General features: G+C 36.9%; 2 protein-coding genes across 3 annotated transcripts in view; one reads left to right on the top strand and one right to left on the bottom strand.

Moving 5' to 3' along the window:
* The first annotated feature begins 24 nt into the window (after nucleotides 1-24).
* On the top strand, nucleotides 25-6,362 carry ids (iduronate 2-sulfatase). 2 transcript variants are annotated; one of them, XM_086084943.1, is made up of 13 exons: nucleotides 25-254; nucleotides 600-709; nucleotides 814-991; nucleotides 1,125-1,213; nucleotides 1,612-1,812; nucleotides 2,210-2,380; nucleotides 2,480-2,606; nucleotides 2,965-3,135; nucleotides 3,231-3,337; nucleotides 4,820-4,936; nucleotides 5,058-5,168; nucleotides 5,295-5,432; nucleotides 5,506-6,362. In XM_086084943.1, the coding sequence occupies exons 1-13, from the start codon at nucleotides 182-184 to the stop codon at nucleotides 5,584-5,586; spliced, it is 1,674 nt and encodes a 557-aa protein (XP_085941069.1). In that variant the 5' UTR covers nucleotides 25-181; the 3' UTR covers nucleotides 5,587-6,362. The 2 variants fall into 2 exon arrangements, with proteins under 2 accessions (XP_085941069.1, XP_085941068.1); XM_086084942.1 differs by having other exon boundaries at nucleotides 573-709; nucleotides 5,506-6,360.
* An 11,892-nt stretch (nucleotides 6,363-18,254) lies between these two features.
* Nucleotides 18,255-27,194, bottom strand: part of aff2 (AF4/FMR2 family, member 2) — a 142,194-nt gene continuing 133,254 nt past the window's right edge. The window contains exons 22-26 of the mRNA XM_086085697.1: nucleotides 26,190-26,261; nucleotides 24,162-24,255; nucleotides 22,738-22,790; nucleotides 21,320-21,537; nucleotides 18,255-19,158 (exon numbers count right to left, since the gene is read on the bottom strand). Of these exons, the coding sequence (XP_085941823.1) occupies nucleotides 19,037-19,158; nucleotides 21,320-21,537; nucleotides 22,738-22,790; nucleotides 24,162-24,255; nucleotides 26,190-26,261 (559 nt within the window). The 3' untranslated portion in view covers nucleotides 18,255-19,036. The remainder of the gene's footprint in view (nucleotides 19,159-21,319; nucleotides 21,538-22,737; nucleotides 22,791-24,161; nucleotides 24,256-26,189; nucleotides 26,262-27,194) is intronic.

Raw genomic sequence — 27,194 nt, 5'->3', positions numbered from 1 at the left:
CCAGAGTAGACCAATGAGGATACATTCAGACTTTAATCGGAAGCTATTAAATAGGAAGAGGACTAAGTTATTTATGTGATGATGTTTGGAGGCGACTGAAGCTTTGGAGCAGGGATGCAAAATCAATTTTATGTTAATTTATGTAGATGACTAAGGGTGCTAGCTGGGCGTAGAAAGCAACATGCATATTAACATTACTGCCCATAAATGTCTCATCGTCGTCCTTCACGCGCTTGTAGTGATTGCGAGACAAGGTAAACCTTCAAAGTTTTGAAAATTATATATTGTAATACTAAAGAACAAGTGTTAGCAACAAGAACAAGGGCTCAATTGTCATTTTTATTACTTCAAGTCAAGTGTTTAATCTTATTTAGCAGTGATTCGTGATAATTAGATGCTTGTTATCCACTTTGTCGCTGGACTAAGTTATGAAACAGTTCAGCGTTAGTGTCGATTCTAGTTTGCTTGCACAGATTTATTACTTCCTCTTCACATTTTACAGTTCAAGTTTAAAGCTCAGTTTTCATCGTTTCAGTTGATGTTGGTGTAACATTTTTTTTCTTTGCATATAGACAGACGAAATGTTCTTTTCATCATAGCTGACGACCTGAGGACATCTTTGGGCTGTTATGGAGACGTAACAGTAAAATCTCCTAACATTGACCAATTGGCATCCAAAAGTCATGTTTTTCTCAATGCATTTGCACAGGTAGCCAACTTTGGTATTTTAATACATTTTAAAATGTGACGCGAGCACATACTTTGGTCTTTGCTTGCACATTTGAATGTTTTTCTGTCTGTTGTTGTTTGCAGCAAGCTGTGTGTGCACCCAGTCGAACATCCATGTTAACAAGTCGCAGACCGGATACAACCAGGTTGTATGATTTTAAATCCTACTGGAGAGTACACTCTGGAAACTACACCACTCTTCCACAGTATTTTAAATCACAAGGTTATGCTACCATGTCTGTGGGCAAAGTTTTTCACCCAGGTAAATTGAATTAATGACATACTGCATTTATTGGCAATGTTCTTCTCATTTGCTGCAATTTTGGACAATCTGCTTTGTCATCCTGCTTCTAATTGAATGTTGGGAACAACGGTTGTGCTGTATGTGTCTGCAGGCATTGCCTCGAACCACACTGATGACTATCCTTACAGCTGGTCCATCCCTGCATACCATCCTGCTTCATTCAGATTTGAGAAAGAAAAGGTACAGTACAGGCAAGAACAAAACTTTATAGGACATTACGAAACCTGTGTAGCCACACTGTCTTGGTTGAGACTAGACCACACTGATAGTCATTTCACAAACTGAGGCAATACAAATATAGGCTACAGGATGAACCTAAAATACACAATAACATTTACAGCTTCAACTAATAGAGATGCAGAGACAGTCACAAAAAGGCGTAAAAATGGCTGTCTTTGAAAATGATTCACTGATCAAACGTTGTGAACCTTCGAGAACAACAAGTTGTGCAAAAAGTACTCGAGTGGAGCAGTGAACAGTCAGGTGTGCAAAAGTTCAGAGGTCAAATTAAGTTCACCTGCAAAGGTTAAAGTGCATTCCAGATACATCCTGAAATAAATATGTTGCTTTGTTTTCAGATGTGTAAAGGAGAGGATGGTCACCTGCATGCCAACCTGTTGTGTGCAGTGAATGTCACAGAGCAGCCTGGAGGAACGTTGCCAGACATGGAGAGCGTAGATGAGGCGGTGAGACTTCTGAAGACTCGGACCACTGATGACAATCCTTTCTTCCTGGCTGTGGGCTTTCACAAACCGCACATTCCTTTCCGGATACCACAAGTATGCAATGAAGTTGGTCCACTTGTTGGGATATTGACTGCATAATGTTTTTAATACAACCAATTAACATACAAACTCACCTCCAAAAGTGTATTGCAACAGTAGACTAAAACCATTTAGTTGGAACATCAAAAGATGAATATTAAAATGTATTTATAGCATACGTTTGTACGTAAGTTTAATGGTATTAACTAATTTTAATGCAGTATAGCAATTTGAATGTAATGATGATGAAGGAAACTGTAATGTGGAAAAGCCACACTCCACCGATGGCAAGATGTGACAGCACACGCCATGGTCACAAAAACAAAACAATACAAAGTATGTCAACATTTAGACTTTGAGTCACACTGATACAGTATATGTTTTTGTTGGTGCTCTGACTTTTGTATTCCAGGAGTATCTGCGCCTCTATCCCATAGACCGAATGACTTTAGCCCCTGACCCGGATGTTCCGAAAGGCCTTCCCCCTGTGGCTTACAATCCTTGGATCGACATTAGGAAGCGAGATGATGTCCACAAACTCAATATCAGCTTCCCTTATGGACCGATTCCTAAAGACTTTCAAGTATGAATTTTACTCCTTGAACTTCAAAAAAAAAAAAAAAAAAAAAATTGATCGACATAATCGACCTTTTGTCTTTCCTTTTAATATGTTGTCTTCTAGCTGCGTATCCGCCAGCACTACTATGCTGCCGTGTCCTACATGGATGCCCAGGTTGGACGGCTGCTCAGTGCCCTCGATGCCCTGGGGCTGGCTCAGAGCACAATAGTGGTTTTCACCTCCGATCATGGTTAGTCAGTCATGACTCGTGCTTTGGAAAAGGATTTGTGTGGGATGTTGTAGTTAAAACATGCCAGGTCATTGCTTTCACAGGATATTTTTTTTTAGTGCGTATTCGGCAATGTTTTTGCATAATGGACGTGAACACATTTAGATGTTGCTATTAAAGGCTAGCCACCAGAGGGCAGTGTTGTAACAGTAATGATGCTATTTTGGTTTAGGTGAATACTTCTCAAGATATTTTGATGCAAAAACGTACAGCCCACCTAAAAGTTATTATACTATATTCAAATGAAAGAAAACGGTCAAAGTAAAATCTTTACTTATTTCTTGGACACTTTCGTGTTCTCATTCCCATTTTGTTTCAGGTTGGTCACTAGGTGAGCATGGTGAATGGGCAAAATACTCCAACTTTGACGTGGCAACACATGTCCCTCTTATATTTTATGTCCCTGAACCTCCCACATCTAACAGGGGGCTGAAAGAATCTACCTTTCCCCTTTTAGATGTATTTAGTCAATCAGAGTTCATCTTCAAGAGTAAGAACCCATTTTTCTCAAAACATGTTTTTTGGTCATAAATAATTTCCTCAATTTGAAACTTCTTGAAACTGATTTAGTCATGTCATTTCCAGCTGATAAAGTTGTGGAAAATGTGGTGGAGCTCGTGGCTGTTTTTCCAACCGTCTCTCACTTGGCTGGCCTGAAAGCACCTGCTCCCTGTCCGGATGTTTCTTTCCAGGTATTTATCATGATGCTATAAATAACTCCTTTTACATTTTTTTTCCCTACAAAATAATTTAGAACCATGCTTGCCATGTTAGTAAATCTTTCACTCTGACTAAAATGTGGCCAAGATGAAGCAGCAAAATAAATGTTTTAGTATTTAATGATTGCATAAAAAAAAAAAAAGTGGCAGGAAACTGTCTGATCATACGCATCCTAAATACTCCTACATTTATGGAATTACATTTTTAAGACCATTACTTACCCTTAAAATTTAATAATTTGGGAGTATAATGTTATAGGATCGTATCTGTTCCATCATTACTGTGCCTCAGTACACAATCTTTAAAGGATTGGCTGAAAACTCAAGACCATCAAACACCTTTGGGATGAACTCGATTGCCAGTGTGTCAATGAATGACAATGAACAAAACACACAAGCTGTTTAAGTCACAAAGGGGAGTTCAACTCCATGTTTTTTTTATTTGTGTAAATGGCTGGAGTTTCCCTTTTTAATATATAATGTACAAACAGTTTTTATTACATATGTTGCAAGGCATGTCATCAATGACATTTTTGCCTGTTAGAGCTGCCTTAATTCCTTAGTGGCGGCCGCGGCTCAGGGTGTAGAGTTTGTTCGGCTGTTTGATCCCAGTTCTTCCTTGGGCAAGGCACTTCACACACATTGCCTCCAGTGCTACTCACACACGTGTATGGAAGGTGCGAATGTCTGGTGGTGGTCGGCGGGGGCCGTAGGCGCACATTGGCAGCCACGCTTCCGTCAGCCTGCCCCAGGGCAGCTGTGGCTACTTAAGTAGCTTACCGCCACCACTATGTGAATGTGTGAGTGCATGAATAATGTATTCATTCCATCGTAAAGCATCTTTGAGTGTCTAGAAAAGCGCTATATAAATCTGATGCATTATTATATTTATTATTATTAATTGGCTAGAACAAAATAAAATAAAATAAATGTTTATGCTATCAGCAGAGACTTATCAGCGATTAGTTAGCCATCATACTATTCACCTTGATTCTTAATATTAAATGCTGTTCTTAATATTGTTAAATACATAAATGTTGTATAGCATAACAGTGTGAGAATGATGAGCTGCACTGACTAATTGTTGAAATAAGAGCGTAAGCCAACTGTAATTGCAGCAATACAATCCACATTGTACCAGTAAATGTACTGAAGGCAACAGGCCAGTGTTGAAAGCTTCTCATAAAAAAAAAAAATAATAATTATAATCCCTCAACCAAACCAGTTTGTGTTCTTGGTCATGTGGTGAAAATTACCAATGCACACACAGAGAAGTTGATTGTCTGAAAAATAATTCTGGTGTAAACAGCTGGATGTCTTGATGCTGTTTTGTGTTCACATTAGAACTATGATAGGCCTACAAATACTCAAGGCATGAACGTTTTTTTAAGAATGATCTAACAAGATGTGGACATACCTAACGTGGATGAGCGTTGACATTTCTTCTTTCTTCAGGAGCAGCTGTGTACAGAGGGAAATAACTTGGCACATGAGTTCAAACCTAAAAAGAAAAAAATTAATGTAGAGGCCGTTTCTTTCAGCCAGTATCCGCGGCCTGCTGATACACCACAGGTACTATCATTGTCATGTCGCTTGAGTTATTTATGTGCACTGGACATACGATGTCCTAAAATGTTCACTGTACCGATGTCTGCTTCAAGTCTACGGTGTCATGTTTGTCATCATCTGTTAGGAGAACTCGGACCTTCCTGACCTCAAAGACATAAAGGTGATGGGCTACTCTCTGCGCACCTATGACTACCGATTCACTCTGTGGCTGGCCTTTGACCCCAAAACATATCAAGTAAGAATTCACTCTTCGATATAACCACACAGCATTAACTCCCATCTTTCTTTAAAGCTTGTCTGCAGGATGACTGATCCTCTGTCTTATGTGGTTGACATTTGCCACTATCGTCAATTTCTAAAGATCAACGTGTCTGATGTCCATGCTGGAGAGCTGTACATGCTAGTAGACGACCCCGGTGAGGACAACAACGTCTATCGTGACTATGAGCAGCACAGCATGATGATGATGATGACGAGGAAGATGAAGAACATGCCTCCTGTAAGTTTGCTAAGTTATGTCCATAATTTTAGAGTGTTCAGTGATGTGATTCATTGCTTTCTTTCCTGTCCAGACTGTGAGTGTACAGATGAGGATGAAGCTCCAACTCCTCTACCTCACAGCGGGAGTGAAGATGAGTGGAAGTAACGCATGATGACAGAGTGCACACAGGCAATAAAACCCAGAGAAGGGAAAAATATTGACTTTTTTTTTTTCAAAATAGATGTAATCTACGGTTAAACTTAACATGAGCCATCTTTATTAATATTTGAGCTTCAAAGATCAAACCGTGTCTTAATTCAGTTGTAATTCAGCACTTTTTTTGCGAGGCAGACACAAGGTCAAATTTCAACAGCATGCACTCTTGATAAACCGCTTTAATTAGTTGAAAATTATTCACTCAATTTTACACGCTGCTTCCTCCAGGAATTTTGATAATGAGTGTTGAACTTGTTTTTCTAGAAGTTTTCTCCACATGTGTTGCATTAACAATGCCATTTCCAAAGCACTTTGTCACCTTGTAAACAGGTGAACTCAATTTGTGCGCACGTGCCATCTGGTATAATCCAGTACAAATGACAAGTGTTTCCGCACTACCTGATGTTCCACAGAATGCGTGTTTGTGAAAATGTATTGTTTGAAATATTGCCTTTGAAAATATGTATGTCACTCATATTAAACATACACACAAACAACGGTAAATCATAGTAAATACAGTATTTGGAGAAAAAAAAAGACATGAATATAAAACAACTAAACAAAAAGCACTGACTAATATGAACGTACTGTCGTAAACCAAGGATTGGTTTATTGTTTTCCTACCTGTCCTGACCCAGCAGTTGAGACTGTCCTAGGATCTGTGATGATAGCTTTGCACATTTTGCATGTTTCAGTTTCTCTGCTTCTGTGATTTTATATAAATAAAACAAATTTGTACAGTACAAAATAGTACATTTTGACACCTCATTGTTGAACTTTGAGATATTACTCAATTACTGTGATGGGAAAATGAAGCTTCATGAACCACTTGCAATTATTAATTTTTTTCACTCCTCCAGGTGGTCCTCAAGAGCAGGGTTATTATAGTTATGGAATTTTCATATTAATTAGGTTAGATTTTTTAGTTTTGTTTATAAATTTAATTAGTTTCCAGGGTGGTTCTGTTAGGTTTAGTTGTTTGATAAATACTTAGTTTTAGTTTAGTTAGTTTTAGTATTATTTTTATTTAAAAAAATAAAATTGTATGATATATTTAAAAACACCATGGTAAAATGAAAAAAAACTAAGTAATTCATTTCTTACCTAGTGTTGCATTTCGGCTGAGTTAAATGAAAAAGGAGGTGAGCTGAGCCATTGTCTCCTCGGAGCGACGTCATCTGAAGATGCTTTTCTATTGGCTGCTGCTAGATGAAGTCACTTCTGCATGACACACTTTCAAGCGTCCTTATTCCGGTTAATATCAAAATAAATCTAGTTATAATCACATTTAAAATCATTCCCAAAGGCGCATGCATTAATTTAATTAAAGACTAGAACTAAGGAAATTTTCGCTATAATTATAGTAAACGTAAAATGTTATTTCAGTTTTCTTTTATTTTTTAAAGCATTTTTATTTTATATCATTAATTATTTATTTATTTTTTTAGTTTTTGTTGACTAAAATAACTTGGCTCGAGAGCTGCTGTCCTGCCAAAGATAGTATACAGTATGATTGGGGAATCCATGTCCTAAAAGTAAAAACCCTGAAACCGTTTGGCTTTACCATTGAGCCACAGGTGCTTCTCCTCAACAGGTGGAGACGAGCTAATTTAACTGCCAGTTGAGTAGAAGCACCTGTGGCTAAAGCCAATCTATGGCAGGGTTTTTTCTTTCTGGACCTGGATTCCCCAAACCTGATGAATACATGTTTTGTTGTTGTAGATGTACCAGTTGTACGTTTATCATAAAAAAAATCAATCATAATTTTTAAATTATGCTGCATAGTGTTTCAGGCCAATAGTAGCCTGTATATATTAATGTTGCTGTGACCACAGATCATCTAGACTACTTGAGTGTTCTATAGTAGTGGATTTTAGCATGTGTGAGATGTACGGCGGCAATACACCCTCGCACCCCAAAATGATATGTGCTACCTGATGTGCAGCTAAAGCATAAAGGCATGACCTGTTAAACATGGTCGTTTGTATGAGGATTCAGGGGACAGCCTCTCGTCTTTAGGAGTACCAGGGGAGATGCATGGTGGCGTATCTTCTCCGCATGTGCACGTTTGCAGAAAATGTGCTTTACAAGGTCAATAATTTCAGCCAGATTGCATTATTTCCATGCAGGAGAAAGTGATTCACCCCCACCCCACCACCAGCACCTCCACCACTCTGCCAAAATGTTGGTCACGTAACAGGATGGTAAAACACACCACGATGCCACAGGGAATAACAACAGCTGTTATCAATAAACATGCAATTCCTAACACTATTTTACAAAATGCTATTAGGCATGCTGTAAAGTGCAGCCTTGGAAAGATGATGCTGGGAGTCCCAGCATGCTTAGCGGCACATCGTGTGCGTTTTATCATTGTGCATAGGAATATAATTGATGCAATTAGGTTCTGTTCAATTTATATTAACGTGTGCATGCAGGATTTGTGGTAATCGTGTCATTGTAATTACTCTTGGTTGTTTGATTCTAACTGATTTTTTGAATATATTCTTAAAGAAAATAATACACTTTTAAGAGAAAAAAAACCAAGAAGTGAGGTCCATTCCAGTGTGTTATTCTTGGATTGTACTTGTGACCATGCCAAATGAGCTTAGAGTTCAAAGGTGCTGCAAATCCATACACAACATGACACTAGACAGCAATATGATTTAAAAGCAAGCGCACCCAACCAGCCATTTCTATACGGATTGTACTCACTGGGTCACGGGTGAGCTACTCCAGCTATCTTTAGATGTGAGGAGGGTTACACCCTGGACTGCAGTGGTCACCACCCAGTCGCAAGAGACACAGACAAGCAACCATTGTGTTAAACCACATGTTGTTGGATTGTGGTCGGAAGGCAGAGAAGCCACAGTGAAATCAAGCAAATGCCACGCATGAGGACCCGTGTTGAAACTTTAACCTATGACCTCTCAACTGTGAAGCAGACTTACTAACCACTAGTCGAGTGTTTGTAAAAAATGTAAACTTCACATAAGAGATCCATTTTAGCACACAAATTTAAATTGTCTCATTGAAACGATTGCTGATGTGGGAAGGATTAAATTAACCAGCCGTGGCACCATTCATTTTCAAGCTGGAAATACAGTCACTATTTTGACTTGTCAGCTAAACACTAAAATTTTAAGGTTTGTTGCACGCTGTGCTGTCGACAATTTTTTTCTAGCTTCAATAACACTTTAATAACACTAATACATTTAACTATTAAAGTAACTTGTAATTAAATTAGTTACATAAAATAATCATTTTACTGTACTTTTAAAAGCAAATAATCAGTAAAATAACCAAGTTACTTTTTCAAGGTAACTGAGGCAACCCTGGCCTTGAGCTTTGTGGGACGCAGAGATTAGCTTTAGCTAGGAGTATTAGCTTTGTTTGTCTGTTTGTTCAGTGAAGTTGTCAATGTGGTAGGGGTGAAGGCTTTTAGCACCAAAAAAATGAAATTGTGTCTTTGAAACGATTGCTGATGTGGGAAGGATTCAATTAACCAGCCGTGGCACCATTCATTTTCAAGCTGGAAATACAGTCACTATTTTGACTTGTCAGCTAAAAACTAAAATATTAATGTTTGTTGCACGCTGTGCTGCCGACAATTTTTTTCTAGCTTCAATAACACTTTAATAACACTAATACATTTAACTATTAAAGTAACTTGTAATTAAATTAGTTACATAAAATAATCATTTTACTGTTCTTTTAAAAACAAATTAGCTTTAGCTAACAGTATTAGCTTTCGATTACGCAAAAGGCACTGTGTATGGTAGGAGTGAAGGTTTTTAGCACAAAAAAAAAATTAAATTAACCAGTCGTGGCACCATTTATTTTCAAGACGGAAATACAGTCACTGTTTTAGACTTGTGTCTTTTACAAACAAATTATCTTTAGCTAATAGTATTAGCTTTCGATGACGCAAAAGGCACTTGTTTGCTCAGCGAAGTTGTCAATGTGGTAGGGGTGGTACAGTATTTGTGTTTGGCGATAGGCCTACGCAGCAGGCATTTTGATAGACAAGTTTTCACAATAATTTGACTGCCTCCACATGGAAAAATATAATCCATGCTTTCTCATACGGGCTTAAATGTATGTACTTTGCAGTTCGCGCCAGGTTTGTCATCAAATTTTAGGAGCATTTCGTCTCGTGTGTTTGGCTCTCAGCAGTTCAGTTTCATGTTGTTTGTATAAATATAAAGCAGTGGGTCACTGCCTGTCTTGTGTCAACCTGGAAATGCGCCTCAGTGGTTTCATCCGATCAATATTTATCATCCCGAGCAGTGATCTCTTACCACGATCAAATTGATCTAATGACAATTACGTTAGTGTTTACCTGCTGCCTCCTTTTTGTTCCCAGTGTGACATATGCAGCTGCCCCTTCTCCTCCAGCCACTCTGTCTTTGTCACACTCTCATTATAATTCATACACTGCTAATCACATTACCACTACGGGCTCATAGCCTGACAGGTCACCGTGCCTTTCTGTTAACATTGGTGACATACACAATTACATTAGAGAGATGGAGTGTGGGCGTTCGTGTGAAAAAGCTTAGCTCAGCTGCCTTGCGCCAGAGTTGGTCTCAACTGCGAGTGTGCGTTTGTGTGTGAGAATCAAGAAGAACAAGCTCACTTTCCACTTAAGTCCCAGAAAACTTCACAGTTTTCCTCATGGAATGTATCCAATACACATTAAATCTGCTACTTTTAGGGCTAATTGCTTCTCTCTGCAGGCTATTAACTTCACCTTAGTGGGAAATGATTCATAGATTTTTATTGTGCAATATTTCATGAACTATTCACCTCAAACAGTAGAGAGTTGCTGTATAAACAAATAAATGAACTGAAAACATCACACATGCTGGATTTATTTTATATAGTTTTATGGTTTTGTGTGCTTCTATTTATCTGTCTACTGGATTTCTTCTAGTATCCTGGCTTTCCCGACCTTTTGAAAATCTGCAAATTAGGTTATTTGAGGACTACAAATTGTCCGTAGATATGAATATGAGTGCGACCAGTCCAGGGTGCACCTAACCTCTTACCCAAAGACAGCTGGGGTTGGCTGCCTGAAGCTCACCTGTGACCTTTAAGGAGGACAAACCGTATATGGTGGTCCATTTAGAGAATGAATGGATGCTGTACAGTACCATGAAAAACTATTTGCCCCCTTTGAAATTATTTTTAAGGTATATACTGTAGCTCTCAACCATATATATAGTTCGACCAATTTCCCTGGTCTGCAGATGAATGGAGTTTGTCTCCTGTGTCTTGTGTGCATATGCAAATTTGGCTGTGTGAGCTCTTGCTCCTGATTGGTGGACTGGTCTTTGACTTCCTCAGCGTCAGTTTTGAATGTTGTGTTTACAGACTCCAACGGAAATCCGTCAGACCAAGATCAGGCGAAGATAACCTAAATAAACTTAAAATACACTTTTGGTGATTTGCTTTATTAAGGGGAAAAAAGTTCAAAGATGCTTGACGCTGTTTGAAACAGGGTTATAATAGTTTTGGAAATGCAATTATACTTAGTTTTTATTATGAGTTTTGCTTTTTAAATGCAGTTAGTTCTAAATTAGTTGTCAGACTGAGTTTGTTAGCTTTCATTTCATTGTAGTTTATTTTTTAAACAGTTCTAGAATTGGGTTTAGTTTGAAAAAACAACAACATTTTGTGCAATAGTAGGCCTACTTGTAATTTCGCGAGCATAAAATGCGCTGGTTTAAAAGGCGCAGTTTCAATTATGTGTGATATTTCTGTATTTTCCTTTGGCCTTTCCTGTATATAAGTAATGAGTCAGCGGCACGAGAAATGCTCCAACAGTCAGTCAAGCAGAGCGCTTACCAAAGTCACACAACAACATTTGCAGATTTTCAAATTCAGTGCACACTGCGTCGCACCTTAGGCGCACATTAACTCATTCACTGCCATTGACGACTATAGACGTAAACAATTCATGTAAACTATGAAAACCTAGAATTTTTTTAATTTTACATTTATAACAGATATAAAATGATCTTGCGATTAATTACGATTAAATGCCCCTTATTTATTATTATTTTTTAATTAGGCCCATCAAGGCAATTCAAAATTTTCATTGTAAATAATCACGACTTCACTAGTTAACTAACGATAAATCACAAATTTTATTTCTGTTCTACATTTACAATGTATTTTTCCCCTAGGTTTTGATACTCTTGTTAGCAAAAGTGGATTTGTTTTTAAACTAAAATAAATAGTTAAAATGTTTTTTTTTTTTTTACGTCTATAGCCGTCAATGGCAGTGAATGAGTTAAGGTGCCCTGTCGATTTTTTTTAAACCAAAATCACGATAAGTACTGTATTGTAGAAACTCAACACAAATATAATTTTAAAAACTATCATCCACTACTGAAATACAAGGTCTGCATAACAGTTCACAAACTTTTAAGTACAATATGTTCGGTAATTTCACCGATTTGACATGTCATCATCATTGCTCTCCAGAAGAAGAAATAATAAAAAAAAAAAATAGATGCGAGCTGAGTTCAGTGATAAAAGCTGGGAAGCCATACCAAACGCAAGCGCACGGCCATCGTTAACAAGCGACGTCATCCAGTGGCTCTTTTTTTATGTCACTTCAAGGTGACACTCAGTGAAAGGACTACAACTCCCAGACAATTGTTCAACTTCCCATTTTGCGGTTAGCAGCCATGCTGTACAGGTAATACTGAATTAATACATTTAAAAATCAACCCCAAATGCCTCTTTATTATATAAATTGACAAAGATGAAAACAAAAGACATATTCGATATTATAAATTGTTAAACTGCAATATGTGGTTTACTTGTGTTGTCTTTGACTAATATTTAAATTCATATGATGATGGTAAACATTTTAATGTGAACAAATAGCCTATGCCTAAAATAAATCACGCCACCACAATTACTTTTTCTTCTTCTGGCCAGCCATTCAAAGAGCCGTTTAAAAATGTCATGAAGTAAATAATTGGAACATACCACTGAGTGGATTGAGATTAAAAGTAACAATCATGGTCTGAATTTGTACAGCAGTGTAACATAATTCAAAATTACATTTGCACAGTTTAATAATGCCGACAATGCACAAAAAGTCATTAAAGAAGTCTGCATAAACCTTTAAATTTACATTGATACATAAATCCTGAAGTTATGATCGCTGAGGGACAAAATGGATCAGTCCGCATCTAAAATTCAACAACACACACACACAGGTTAATAGTCGTCATGATACATGTTTGGTCTGCTGATTTGATATGAAGATGCAAATCATTGGGCTGAGTAGTAGATCATAATGATAAATATCACATTTGCTCGTAGGCAAGGTGTGAAAGGCATACCCTTTACTATTTCAAGTTCATGACTTTGAATATTGAGTCCTTATATTGAATCTTCTTATTTTCTTTCTTAGCCTCCTCCAAATGTAGGCCTTTTTCTTTCATTCTGAAATGTATTCTATTAATATATATGCACTAAAGTCAATGAATTAAAGATCCACTGCAAAGGAGGCTAATAGTTGAATGAATGTAAAAATAAGTATCCATTAGCTTGAAGAGGATAAACATGCCTGTGTTAATGGAAGGCCTCTTTATAGCAAACAGACCTTGCTGAGTGCACCTGTGAGGTTTTATTCATTAAAAATCATGCTCCAATTATGAGTATCCATTAATGGTGTTCTTTATGACCATGAATACACTAGTAGCTGTAGATTTCAGATGTGCTACTGCTTTGTGAAAATTCAAGGTTTTACTTTTCTTCTTTACATTAACTTTCCTCCCCCGCTGCACACAAAAGTTAATTTCTCATTTTAAACCGACAGGTGTATCTTAATGGTGTTAAAACAGCAGCCATTTTGGTAGTTGCTGCTTGTTTGCAGACCTTGCTGCCTTCCATTTTCAAAAGCATGCTCCATTAGCGTGAAAGCAGACAACCGACTGCACCATTAGGGAATATTTATCTTGACTGGCAGATCAAGTTCAGACATGTGATCAAATTGAGCACTTCTTGCACTTCATGTTGGTGTTTTGCAACCTTCTGCGAGTCAATCATCCAAACACTTCTAAGCTACTGACAGGGAGGCAAAAACGACCCAAAAGCACAATTCACAGCAAAAACAGCACTGGATTTATTGAGTGTTCAACAGGGATCCTAAAGCACAACGCTGGAAAAAATACAAGAAAGTAATAACGTTGAATCTCAGCAAAGCTGGTAAAAGCTGAGAAGAAACGTCATGGCAAAAATGAAGCACAAGAAACAAAGTGATGGACAGATGAAGCTTTTTGAACACTCGAAGCTTTCCATCCAATTGGTTCACAAAAAAGTTCAGTTTGTGAGGCTTCACGTGCACATAAAGCCCCCTGGTGGCCAAAGCCGTGATTGTTATTTGAACTGTTTCCCATCTCTAACAACAGTTGTAGTTGTATTAACAACAGTTACTAGAATCAAAACACTAACATGAGTTATTCTGTATGTTCTGGGTTTCACTTTTTATTAACATTACTTGTGTTTATGAAAAAAAAGGAAAAAGAAAACTAAAGAAAGAAAACATCATTCCTGTGTTGGTTTGCCTACACTGTAAAAAACAACCAACAAAAAAAAAGTATTTGCACTCACTCCAATTAAGTAAATTCTACTGCTCAATATCAAGTACTGTATATTACACTCACCAGAATTAAGTAACATTTACATGATGCAACTAAAGATTACATGTCGGAAAATATTAAGTAACTCTAACTAAATGTAATTATAACGTTTCTTACGGTAATGTAGTAAGATTTAGTTATTGTAATTAGGTCATAGCCATTGCCTATTTAGTAAATCTTAATAACATGAAATGGTTGCTGAAATGAATAAGAACAACCATACACGCTGGCAATCTCACCAAGGGACAATTTAACACTTCAATTAACCTACGATGTTTTTCGGGATGTTCGAAGATACTGACGAAGGCACGGGGAGAAAATGCAAACTCCTCCCAGGAAGGCCGAAGCCCGGACTCGACCTCACGTCCTCTGCACTGTCAGCCACCGTGCTGCCTCTAATAAACATTGACAGATAATTTCAAAGAAAGCCCCTTTGTTTAATTCTGAAAGAAAGCAAAACAAATTACAAAATAAAATACACTTTACCCCAAATTTAATCAAAGTGCAGAAACAATGATTACTCCCAAGTTTCAGTCTTTGTTGAAAACAAATTGAAATGAAAAATAAAATTAAGCACGTGAATTGAGTAAATCTTAATTATTAATTCAATTAAAAATGTACCTTAACATTTGCTGTAAAAAATATTACATGAAAAACACATTGCACATTGAAATATACATAGTGTTTTTAAGTTAAAAAAAAAAGAAGTAATATAAGTAAGAAACTAAGGTAAAATTTACAAGGGCAAAAAATAATATATATTTTTTTTATCAGTGTCTATGCACCTTTCAGATACTGAAAGGGAATTTCTTTTTTTCAAATTCCATCTTTGATTTGCTCGACACATGCTTCGAAGCCTCGGCACATTTTGGCCCATCACTACAAAAAACATCCTGCATCCCGTTATTTGGGGGGGGGGGGGGGATTAACATATTTAACTGTTGATTTCCTTCCTATGTATTTACTTACACATTCACATTTGTGTTCTCATTCTCATCCGCTTCTAATCGTTAGCAGGCCTGTTTTCGTCCTACCGGAGCTAGAACTGCTTCTTGCTCCCATGTCTAACAATCATGGGAGTCCTGTAGTCCAACTAGCTCGCCTAATACTGCGGTCGCCGGCCAGACCCAACGCAAGCTGCATTGTTTAACTGTCAACCAAGATAGCAATTAGCATTAGCTGAAGTAATAAGACAACCACCGTTCACCAGATTGACTAGCGATTAAATTTGTTACAAGTAGTTCTTAGTCAAAATTGATTATTTATTGTGTTTGATTTTCAGTTAAATTGTAGTATCTCGGTTTTATTTGGTCACCCACTGTAATACATATTTCAAAAAATGGTGATACTGTATTTATAGCAAGCTTGTAATACTATTTGAACATTCCACCACACATGACACAAGTAGTTGTTGGACGCTACCATTTATTGCATGCAACGTTTTTTTTTTCATGTCAGGCATTTCAGACGAACCCTCAAAACATCAAGAAAAAGAACAATGGAAACTTGACACTTTGAATCACGTATTTTCCTTAAAGCCAAACCCCAATGTCATCATACAGTAAACGCTAGTAAAAAGCTCATGGAAACATTTGATTTTACAAAAAACAATCTCATATTTGTACCAATATGGTATGGAAAATCACTTAGATTCAGTATTTGTTCTTAAATAAATAGAGCAATTCCCACTGGACACGAATAGAGGCACTTAAGTTATTTTTTCTTCTTTTTTCTATTTTGTCAAATGTTCTTCACATCCGCATTGTCTTCCATACACATTCAGCAGTGGTTACATGACTGAGAACCAAAACACTCACTCTTAGATTTACAGAGACCTGCATGACAACAAAAAATAAATACAATCAAAATCAAATAAAAAGAAACTGCACAGGAGGAAGCTTGGAGTTTTCATGTGGTTGGATTTGTTACCGTGCCGATGCGACAGTGAACAAACACACTTCTTTCTCTCACTCACGCACAAAAAACGCTCGCACAGACACGCATGACACAATATAGATGTTCACTATCTTGTTTCACATCATTCAATCGTCCGGTCACTTTGAACTGACACATACAACCACAACAACAACAACACAACAACATTACTGTTTGCAGGAGTCACAGTCCCTATATTGTGGAACACAAACATCACTGTTGTCGAAGTCTTTTTTCAAAGACTCGACAAACACTCCGCTGTACACGTATACACACAACAACACATCAAACGACCAAAATGTCCAGTGGCGATTTCATCGGATTCAATTTTGTGCAAAGTTGCCATTGTTGCACAGTCTTTTGGTGGGGGTAGTGGCGAGCCTCGTATTCTATACCCAACTTTGGACAGTTAGCTGGGTTGATGGGTTACCATGGGAGCCAGAACTGGATGGACTTCCCTAAAAATACCCGGTAAGACCTAGAAATAACTCAAGGAATACCAAAATGTGTTATTCTTTGTGTGCTGAGATTGGTAGACTGATTAGTCTTTGGTGAACATTTTCACTTAGAACAATGACAGAAAGGTCCCAAGCAAATTTTGATTATCTCCACTGGTTGGATTTGGTTCATGTCTTGAGATTTCCAACAGTACAACCCAAAATTTAGGAACAATGAGGTTAAGAAATTAAAAGAGGCATTGTCAGCAAATGATTGGAGTCAGGATTTAGTGCAAAGGCAATAGACATAAAAATAACTAATCCCAAGATTAGTTTTGCACATAAATATGCGGTCTCGGACTCATCAGACCACAGCATAAACTTCCAATACTGTATTGTTATCTACATAAAGTTTCAAACGAAAGCTTCCAGATGAACATTGTAAAGCAGAAATGATCATTTCAGTTGCTGAAAATGCAACCATATTAGTTTAATTTTGAAAGAAAAAACAACAAAAATAAACAAAACTAAAGGACACAATCACAAAGATCAAATTACTTTGCGATTAATTGCCACAGGAGAATTTAGAGTTTAAAAAGACTAACACATGATGGTGACAGATGTGATTCTTCTGTTTGTCTGTTCATAAATTATTTATAATGTTTCTAAGCAAGCCGGCCTTTACCTACGGAAAAAGGATTAGGGCCAGTGAAGAGACTGAAAAAAAGTTTGGCAGTATTATGAGTTTATTTTCAGAATTCTCACTTTAAAGTGAGAATTCTGACTTTAATTTCAGAATTCTGACTTTAAATATTTATATTTTACTTTAAAGTCAGAATTTTGACTTTAAAGTGAGAATTCAGACTTTAATCTCAGAATTCTGACTTTAAATATTTATATATGACTTTAAAGTCAGAATTCTTACTTTATTCTCAGAATTCTCACTGTAATCACACAATTCTGACTTTAAAGTGAGAACTGTCATATTTCTCACTTTAAAGTGATAATTCTGACTTGAAAGTGAGAATTCTGACTTTATGCTCAGGATTCTGACTTTAAAGTGAGAATTCTCACTTTATTCTCAGAATTCTGAGAATAAAGTGATAATTCTCACTTTAAAGTCAGAATTCTTACTTTAAAGTAAGAATAATAGTAGCACTAATAGTCAGAATAATAGTAGCACTAATAAAGTCAGAATTCTCACTTTAAAGTCAGAATTCTGACTTTAAAGTGAGAATTATCACTTTATTCTCAGAATTCTGAGAATAAAGAGAGAATTCTCACTTTAAAGTCAGAATCCTGAGCATAAAGTCAGAATTCTCACTTTCAAGTCAGAATTATCACTTTAAAGTGAGAAATATGACAGTTCTCACTTTAAAGTCAGAATTGTGTGATTACAGTGAGAATTCTGAGAATAAAGTAAGAATTCTGACTTTAAAGTCATATATAAATATTTAAAGTCAGAATTCTGAGATTAAAGTCTGAATTCTCACTTTAAAGTCAAAATTCTGACTTTAAAGTAAAATATAAATATTTAAAGTCAGAATTCTGAAATTAAAGTCAGAATTCTCACTTTAAAGTGAGAATAATAGTAGCACTAATAGTCAGAATAATAGTAGCACTAATAAAGTCAGAATTCTCACTTTAAAGTCAGAATTCTGAGATTAAAGTCAGATTGACTTTAAAGTAAGAATAATAGTAGCACTAATAAAGTCAGAATAATAGTAGCACTAATAAAGTCAGAATAATAGTAGCACTAATAAAGTCAGAATTCTCACCTTAAAGTCAGAATTCTGAGAACAAAGTCAGAATCCTGCCAAACTTTTTTTTCGTTCTTCATTGGCCCTAATTCTCTTCCGTATTTACCTGTATGCCCCTTATCTACTGTAATTGTGTTGAGCAAGTACTTTAGCAGCTGGATCAATATCAGTAAATTTTTCTTGGAGCCTTTACAGAGCTTCCTTCCAAGAGTCATCCTCTTTCATCACAATCATCTTGAACATTCCCTTTTGAAAATGAGCACATCTAGTTAAAAATACATCTAACTTATATTCCTATTCAGGGAGGAATTTAAACAGAGTATAATTGTTGTCTTTCCAAAGAGGCACATCAATTTAATTATGCAAATTCGTTCTCAGTGAGTCACATTCAAATGATGTAGTTACTGTTAATTCCTAAGTGCAGATTGATTTTTGCCCAATGAATCCAGCTAGTCAATGCCATTACTTTATGACTGCATGTTGAGTCATTTGAAGGACCCCAGCGGGGACTAAAGCATCATTGTGTGTGTCATCTCTCTGATCCCAGTTCTAGCTCCCAGGCCCATTTTATGATTTTCCCTTTTTTATAGCTGGCTGTGGTCCAGCGCCTACAGCAGGTGAGCCTCGATGCGGAGCCAGTGCAGCCCCTGTCTGATGTAACGAACCAGCTCGGTCATGCCGCTCTGCTGACTCAAAGGCTCCATCACCGAGTCAAGCTCCTGGAAGAACTCTGCAGGGAGACAAGGAGACACTCCAAGTGAAACATTTAACTACACTTGAGGTTCTTTCGCTGATACAGCTGAGAAGATTAGCAAACGACATAAGAGCACTGAGGCTGTTTACAATAATGGGGTTGATGTTTGTGAATCCAACAGTGCACTCATGATGCACCATCACAATTTAATGAGATGCAATGTAAGACATGTATAAAAAACATGAATTGTAACTAAAATGTAGCTGTTCATACTGGCTATACAGTGAACCACTGCTTATTCACGGTTCGGCATTTGCAAATTCAGCTGTTTGAATTTTTTTGAGGGGGAACATATCCCCTTTTTCTTGGTGTTTTTTGTGTAAAGGCCATCTTGTGACAACTATCTGCCAATGAGCTCTGTTGAAATATGTTGAGGAGCTTCATTTAGAGTATTGTCATCTACAAGCCAATTCCAAAGCCCTTTACGCACTGCACTTGTTCAGTGTGGAAGGGTCAAGCGGCAGCACGGAACGACAAAGGTGTCCCGGTTGCCTGCGTGTCTATCTTTGGCATAGACCGCACCTCAATACACAAAAAGTATGTAATATTTTGAGATAAAATCATACATTTACAAGAAATAAACTCGCACATTTGGCACTTTATAAAGTGGCAAATTTGCACGAAAAAACTCGTAAATCTACTAGAAATCAACTCGCAAATTTGCCCAAAAATTTACGAGAAAAAAAAAAGCAAGAGCTCGAGCGACAACACTTTCTATCCTCCTCTTTTTTCCCTCGAAATCTGTGAGCTTATTTCTCGAGAATTTAATTTAAAAAAGTCTCGCAAATGTGCCACTTAATGTCGGAAGGTTTTGTTTTATTTTTTCGTAAATTTACAATTTTTTTTCTTAAAGTGTCAAATTTACGAATATATTTCTTGTAAATTTGAGAGAATCCTTGAACAAGAATGCTTTGTTATTATTATAGAATTCATTGATTGTTCCATACCTGAGCTATTGCATTGAAGTGTGGGAGTGTGCAGTCAAAACTTACACTGAATCCATCTTTCTTTTACAGAAACGTGCTATTCGTGTTGTTTGTGGTTGTGGATACAGAGACCACACTAATCCATTATTTATACAACTAACAACTTTAAAATTTAATGAATTGATGGAGTTTAACCACCTTAAAATATTGTATAAAGCCCATCATGAAATTTTACCAGTCAATTTACAAACCAAATTTATAAAAAGGGAAAGTGAGTACAAAGGAACAGATATTTTTTACAAACCTAAATACAGAACAAAAAACAAACAAACCGATGTATTTCAACTCAAGGTGTTGGTCTGGATTGTAAAACAAAATCTTCTCAGTCTATTTGTTTTTGTTTTTTTTAATATAAAAGTATCATTACTGCAAATATATAAATAAAGCACAAGGACACAGAGTTGAATTATTTTGATTTATTTTGTATTATTGTTATACTGAAAGCGTCTTGTCTGCTTGCTGTCATTAATTTTTGTGTTTTTTTTTGTGTTGATCAGGGGCAGACAAAACAAGTTTTACTTCTTTCTGTCCCCTTTAATTTCTTTTATTTTAAAGAGTGAAATAAAATGTTCATTAAATTGAATTTGAATTAAAATATAAGATTTTTTTCTCAGAATATTCCCCCCAGAATCGAAGAGTACTAACAAGTAACATGTCGATACCATTAGTTCTGACGCTAATATAGGATTTTGGATGCAGCATCTTGTGTCTTGCATGCCGAGCAACATATTCTATTGGCCCTTGAATGCTCTTAACCGTTGGCAGCTTTTTTATGTTGAGGAAAAAAATGTTTGGTATCGGTACGGTATCGGCACCGGCCGATACTGCAAAGCTGGATAGCGCAATCGGGGGCCAAAAAACGGTATCGGAACAACACTAATATATATATATATATATATATATATATATATATATATATATATATATATATATATATATATATATATACTACATGCCTTCATAGGAAGATGACGGTATTGTAGCCTTTTTTTATTTTATTCTAGTGGGGGAACAGTTCAGTTCTGTAACTCAATTGGCAAATAAACAAGAAATGTTTGTTTACCAAGTTAATACTGTAGGTGAGTAATCATTTGGTTAAACAAAAAAAAAATCAGTTACATCAAAACAAAACAGCCTTTTCATTTACCTACCTTGACTACCAGTGGCCAATCTTTCAGCCGTCTCCCAGTGCTCGTAGCTACGCAGGATGTTGTTGGTGATGTTTACATGACTGGCCGCCATGTGGTGGATGCGTTGTGGAATCGCTATACTGCCTGTTGAATTTGGTGCACCTCCTGATACTCCTCCCCCAACACCGCCACTGGCCGGGGAGAGGCTGAGAGAGAGTGGAGACGGAGTCCCGTTGATCCTGTAACACACGGAGTGCTTGTGGTAACCCGTGAACCTGTGAGATTTAAATCGGAACCTATGGGCTCAAGGTAGTTAGAGGAACATCAGGCGTATATGCACTCGGCGTAAAAAGTGGCGTATCTTCATTTTCATGCCGGGGCAAGTTTAGTATACCGTGTTTGGGGAAATAGAAAATAGACTAGCTGAAAGCAGATCTAACTTGTGGTGCAGGACGCAAGATTGGAAGTAGAAGGTGGTTTCCAAATGCCCACTCCACAACTTTACATCAGGTGGGAATCTTCTTGCATTTCCTTTTAAATATAATTTGCACATGCTAATCTACATGTCATCTCCTGTGTGCTACACTCTAAAAACAGTTGGGTCAAAAATAACCCAACTGTGGGTCAAACAATGGACTGATCCTCTACTTGGGTAGATTTGACCTAACTTTAAGTCAAGAAATGGGTCTTTCAGCGTAAAACAACTCATCAATATTGGTCAGATCTTTTATCTATCCATCCATCCATTTCCATGTCCCTCCCACACCGGCGCAAATGCATCTTTCTAGTTGCGCCCATCTACCAAAATACCAAAAGGAAGAAAACTCCAGCCTTGCCGACAGAAAGTTGGGCACCAACCTGTAAAGATTTTTCTCTCCTTATTTACTGTTCAACCTGGCGTTAATTATTTTTTAATTAACAATAATCACATTACTGAAAATAAAAAGCGAGTTGTTTTGTCGCAAAGTAATATTCAACTTTCAAGTGGGAAAATCTCCTGCCGCGTCACGTAGTGGGTGTTTGACTGTGACATTGACATCGTGTCTGCGATTGTGGCCCTCGCTAAGCCACAGACTTGCGCCTTCTTGGCTACGCACACACATCCCTCACGCACACGCTGAGGTCCGGTCCTGCTGTTATGCAGCGTCAGAGCTGTTCAAACTCATTAGCTTCACATCCACAGTCCCTCCATGCCCCTCCTCTATCTATCACCACCCACTCCATCTCACCTCAGCCAGCACTCGACCACCCCTCCAGTCTTCTCCTTCTCAAATTTACAGCAATTCATTCTCTCTCTCTTTTTTTTTTTTGTAACTTCCTGAGGGGTTTGTTTGACTACAAGATTGTTAAGGACGCCATGGTATTTTGCAGCGGAGCGCCAGTGAATTCTAAAATCAAAATTATCTCAAGAGAGCAAGCATGTGTGTATGTGTACTCACTTTCCATTTGTCCTCCAGGGAGAGGGTGCTTGATGGGAGCTTTTGGCGGAGTTCTGGTATACAAAGAGACACATAAGAAAACTGCTTGAGAGTACCACAGTCATATAATTTCAGTCACCCCCCCCCGCCCCAGATATTCACAGTGTTCTTTGCCATGAGGTGCCATGTTGAACTTCCAGTGACCAGAATGAGAGAGTGTGAGAGTGATAATTCCATATTTACTACACACCTACCAGTACTGCCCATTCACACGTGAGACCTTGTAACAATGAAGAGTCACATGACACCGGGGAGGGAAAATGGCTATTTGGGCCAAATTTGGACAGTTTCAGTTAGGGGTGTAATCACCTTTGTTGCCAGCAGTTTAGACAAGGGGACAGTAAATTTAGACTGTTACACAAGCTGTACATTGACCATTCTATATTTTAGCAATGTGTCAAATTTTCAAATATACATGCTGCGTGCACTGCAGGCATAATAATAAGTTATAGAATTATGAATAAACAATGTTTACTTAATTTTTGATTGGATTTGTATAATCTAGGCCAAATGCTAAAAAATAGCATTTGTTTTTACCTGCACAATGCACATGCATGTGGCATAATGGGGGGAAAAATATTTAGCATTTAGCCTACAAGTACGTTCGAATGTATTTGCAAGTACGTTTGAACAAATATAGTCCAATGAACTCTTCATAGCAACAGTTTAAGAATAGGGCATTCCTGATTTTTATAATCTAATAGAACATTGCAGTTGAAAGAGAAGTTGTAAAGAATAAAAAAACACATCAGTCAGAAAGTAGGCTACTATAGTTTTACCAAACCACCATTTTTATTTAATATGAAAACACCATCAAATTAGCTGGATATTCATTATCTTATACCTATTTATTACCTTACACTTCGACACACACTGACCATTTAAAACGTGGACAGTATATTGGTGGTAGGACTGTTTCTATTCATTAGAATGTGATTTTATTCATGTTTTTGTCCCCTCAACACACACTGCAGTCCACAGCCTGAGCACTGCACGCACGCACACGCACAGCTCCCACAAATTCCCATTCCGTTGCTTCCCAGAAATCCAATCCCATCACTGCAAATGCGGCACTGTGATAATGACATCCTCCGTAATTAATTAAACTACACATAATTAATCAAAACAAGTACATTAAACCCAACAATTCTCTCTAATGATTGATGGAGCTAATTAATGCGTTAATATCAAAGAGAAAGCATGGATTTTAATAATGCCATGCAAAATTAATGCACAGCACCATGAAAACGAATATGAAATGTGTTGTAATTGACTTTGAATGTTTTTCACCCATAGAGTGGAAAATTAGTGAGGAAGAAAAGTCACCATCTTATCCCGTGTGTGTGTGTGTGCGTATAACATCTGCGTGCGTGTGTGCGTGTTACCTTGAAATACTCCATCAGCGAACGCGAGTACTTGACAGCATGGTCTTTCTTCAGATGGAACATCCGCAGATACAGCAGAGACAGACAGCGGTTACTATGGAAACAAAACCATTAGAAGGCAGATGAATCCTCTGTACAAATTCACCGTAAAAGCCTCATCCTCAACGCTGTATTATCTTCATGTCGTGCAAAACAAACAAACAAAAAAAAACCCGTCAGATTTCATGTCCTCACAGAGTCAGATGAGCACCTATGAGGCACATGAAAGGCAAAAACACAGAATGTGTTTATCTAATCATCCGGTATTTTTTCCCCCCTTAACAGAAACAACAACGGAAAGAAGAACAGAGGTGAAAAGAAACTCAAAACATGTAAGGGCATAACCTTGTAAGGCTGATAGACTTATAAAATGCACATTTGTAATTTTACATATCCATCTGGCATGCTTCCATTGAGACCTCTTGGAAGAAAAGAGAGACCAAGACAATCCAGTGAGGACATAGAGAACCTCTTAAGGCCAATAAAAACATTAGCATGAACGTTGCCACAGCAGTTTTATCAGAACTGGGCATCATTTAATCATTTACAGATAAGCATAAAGAGTACTTTTCCTGATGGAAAATGTTTTTTTTTCCTCATGACTGGCTTCAACGAGATAGAAGATGTCATGTTATGTATTTTACAAGTGTACAGTATATCCTCACATAGAGGCCTCTGCTCTAATAGACTGTAGAGTAGACGATGAGTCCCATTTAGCTGCTGAGTAGCCTACACAATTGACAAATAAATAACTCTTCTCAAATAGCCACCTTTTTTCTGTCGTTTGTACAGTGGACCCCCGCACACTCATATAGAGAGATTAGTTAGCACTATCAACTGTACAGGAAATGTACTCGCGTAATATTTATTGCTGGAAATTGATTTGTGATTTTAATGACTCATTTTAGGCTCTCTTGCATCCGCCCAAAGGACTGCCAATGAAAATTAGCTTAATTTAGCTAACTTGGGCACATTTACATTGTAAAATTTTAATTAATGTGCATTGTCCTTTTCAAATAAATAAATTCAAATACTCGAGGTTTGGCACCCGCTGATTCAGATATTCATGGGTTGTTTGTTTTTTTAACCCAAAAATGTACTGTGCAATTACTTGTAAATATTTAAATAATATATGATGGATGGATGGATTTAAAATATTAAAGGTTACTCTTATACCCCCCACCAAAAAATATATAATTAGTTGTAAATATTTAAATAATATATAAAAAATGTTAAAGGTTACTTTCCTCTACATTTTTTTAATTGTCAAAATTGAAACAGTTATTATATTTTGTCAAGCAGTTCCACAAAAAACTTTTGTTCCCCAAAAATATAAAATTATTTGTAAATATTTAAAAAATATATATTTTAAATAGTATAACATCCTGTACAACATATATTTTTTAAATGCCAACATTTTAACAGTTAAGTTAATTTTAATTTTATTTGGCATCCATCCACTATCTGAAGCGCTTTTCCTCCAGTTTAAATAACAAAATAAATAAATAAACAAATAAATAAATAATATCCAACTATGTTCCATAGTGTTTATCCTGTTCAGAGTTGCACATACCTGGCTTATATCTGACTTAGATAAAAATGCACAAACACAAGCACAAACACAGATTCTCATATAGAGATAGACAGCTATTAACGCTAACATTCATAACATCACTAAGTAATAACTAAACCCACGCTTCCACCAAAGTCAGGTGAGTGAACCACTTCTGTGACTTCTTGTTTGCGAAACATTAATATGCCAGAAATTGAACTAATAGAGTCATTAATTAATAACATCAAGGTTTAATGGAGTGAAAAAAAATAAAAAATAATAAAAAATAATAAAAATAATTTTTTTTAAAAAAGCACTGATGATGACATGTCAAATCGGTAAAATTACCGAATGAACAATACTGAGCTCTCCAGAAAAAAACAAAAATGGAGTGGTTTAATGGAGTGTTCCGATATAAAGACAAATGGTAATCATACCACAATACAGCAAGTTTCTTCTCAGCTATGGTGGCTGAGTGGCTGGTGAAGTTCTTCAACCTCATGGCATACCTAGAGAGATATGGTGGGCGAAAAAAATCCATTCATCAATATTTTTTTTTAGTGCCTTGTGAGGCAGACATGATAAACAGTACCACATTGTGTTGATCATTAGTAAACAGGTACAGTACACTATTCTTCAAGGTTTGAATACATCTGGAAACTGAAAGGACACCGTTGACCTTTGGTCATTGATTTATTTCAAAAAGGAGCTACAGGTCTGCCATGTTGCCTGCTGCCTTCAGTGACCAAATCAGCTCCGCGCGATCACTTCCTGAAGTGGTTATTCAGTCTTATGAAATTCAGCAGTGACACATGAATCAAAGACGACGACTTGGGCATTTATGCTTTATTCATCTTTAGGAAAATGTGCGTACTTCCTCCTATTCTCTCTGTGTATCTTAGCCACAGTTTTTTTTTTAATGATGATCATGAATTGCAATGATCAATTAGTCACATAAAATGTATGCAGATACTTTTGTGGACCCAGGACCCCTCCTTCCCCCCCGTTTCTTTTGTTAACCTTTTTTTTTATTTTAAAACATGACACTGAATTTTGCAGAATTGAAGTAATTTATATAGTGGGTGGCTATCTATTAACATGTGCAATTTGATGCAGATCCATTTATGCATTTCACAAAAGTTTGCAAAGTGTTCTCGTATTCATTCCAAGTGTCTTTCTAGTAAAACTGAAATAAAATGGCAAAAGATTGAAAGAAGTTGTGCACTATTAATCTATTCTCCACTGTCAGTGTTTTTAGAGCAGGTCAAGTATTCCCAACTAGTACCTATTTGTCAGAATTTCTTACCAGGGTATACGTTATCTTGGGTTTAGCTATAGAATGTAGGCGCACATTTAGAATAAAAAAAAAAGAAATTATTTTTCCACAGCGTACTTTTTATGTATGTTTTTGTTGTCAACATAAGCTTTAACCTCTTACTACT

Source organism: Leptonotus elevatus, chromosome 9 (assembly GCF_054856555.1).
Source record: "Leptonotus elevatus isolate MCC_2025b chromosome 9, RoL_Lele_1.0, whole genome shotgun sequence".
NCBI classification, from domain to species: Eukaryota; Metazoa; Chordata; class Actinopteri; order Syngnathiformes; family Syngnathidae; genus Leptonotus; species Leptonotus elevatus.
This window is presented reverse-complemented; position numbering and strand designations above follow the sequence as displayed.

What these genes read in the sequence shown, in the direction of transcription:
- ids (XM_086084942.1), top strand. Translation starts at nt 182, where the DNA reads ATGCATATTAACATTACTGCCCATAAATGTCTCATCGTCGTCCTTCAC. An exon ending in TTCTCAATGCATTTGCACAG is followed by an intron (nt 710 to 813) that starts GTAGCCAACTTT and finishes TGTTGTTTGCAG; the next exon opens with CAAGCTGTGTGTGCACCCAG. An exon ending in AGATGAAGAACATGCCTCCT is followed by an intron (nt 5,433 to 5,505) that starts GTAAGTTTGCTA and finishes TTTCCTGTCCAG; the next exon opens with ACTGTGAGTGTACAGATGAG.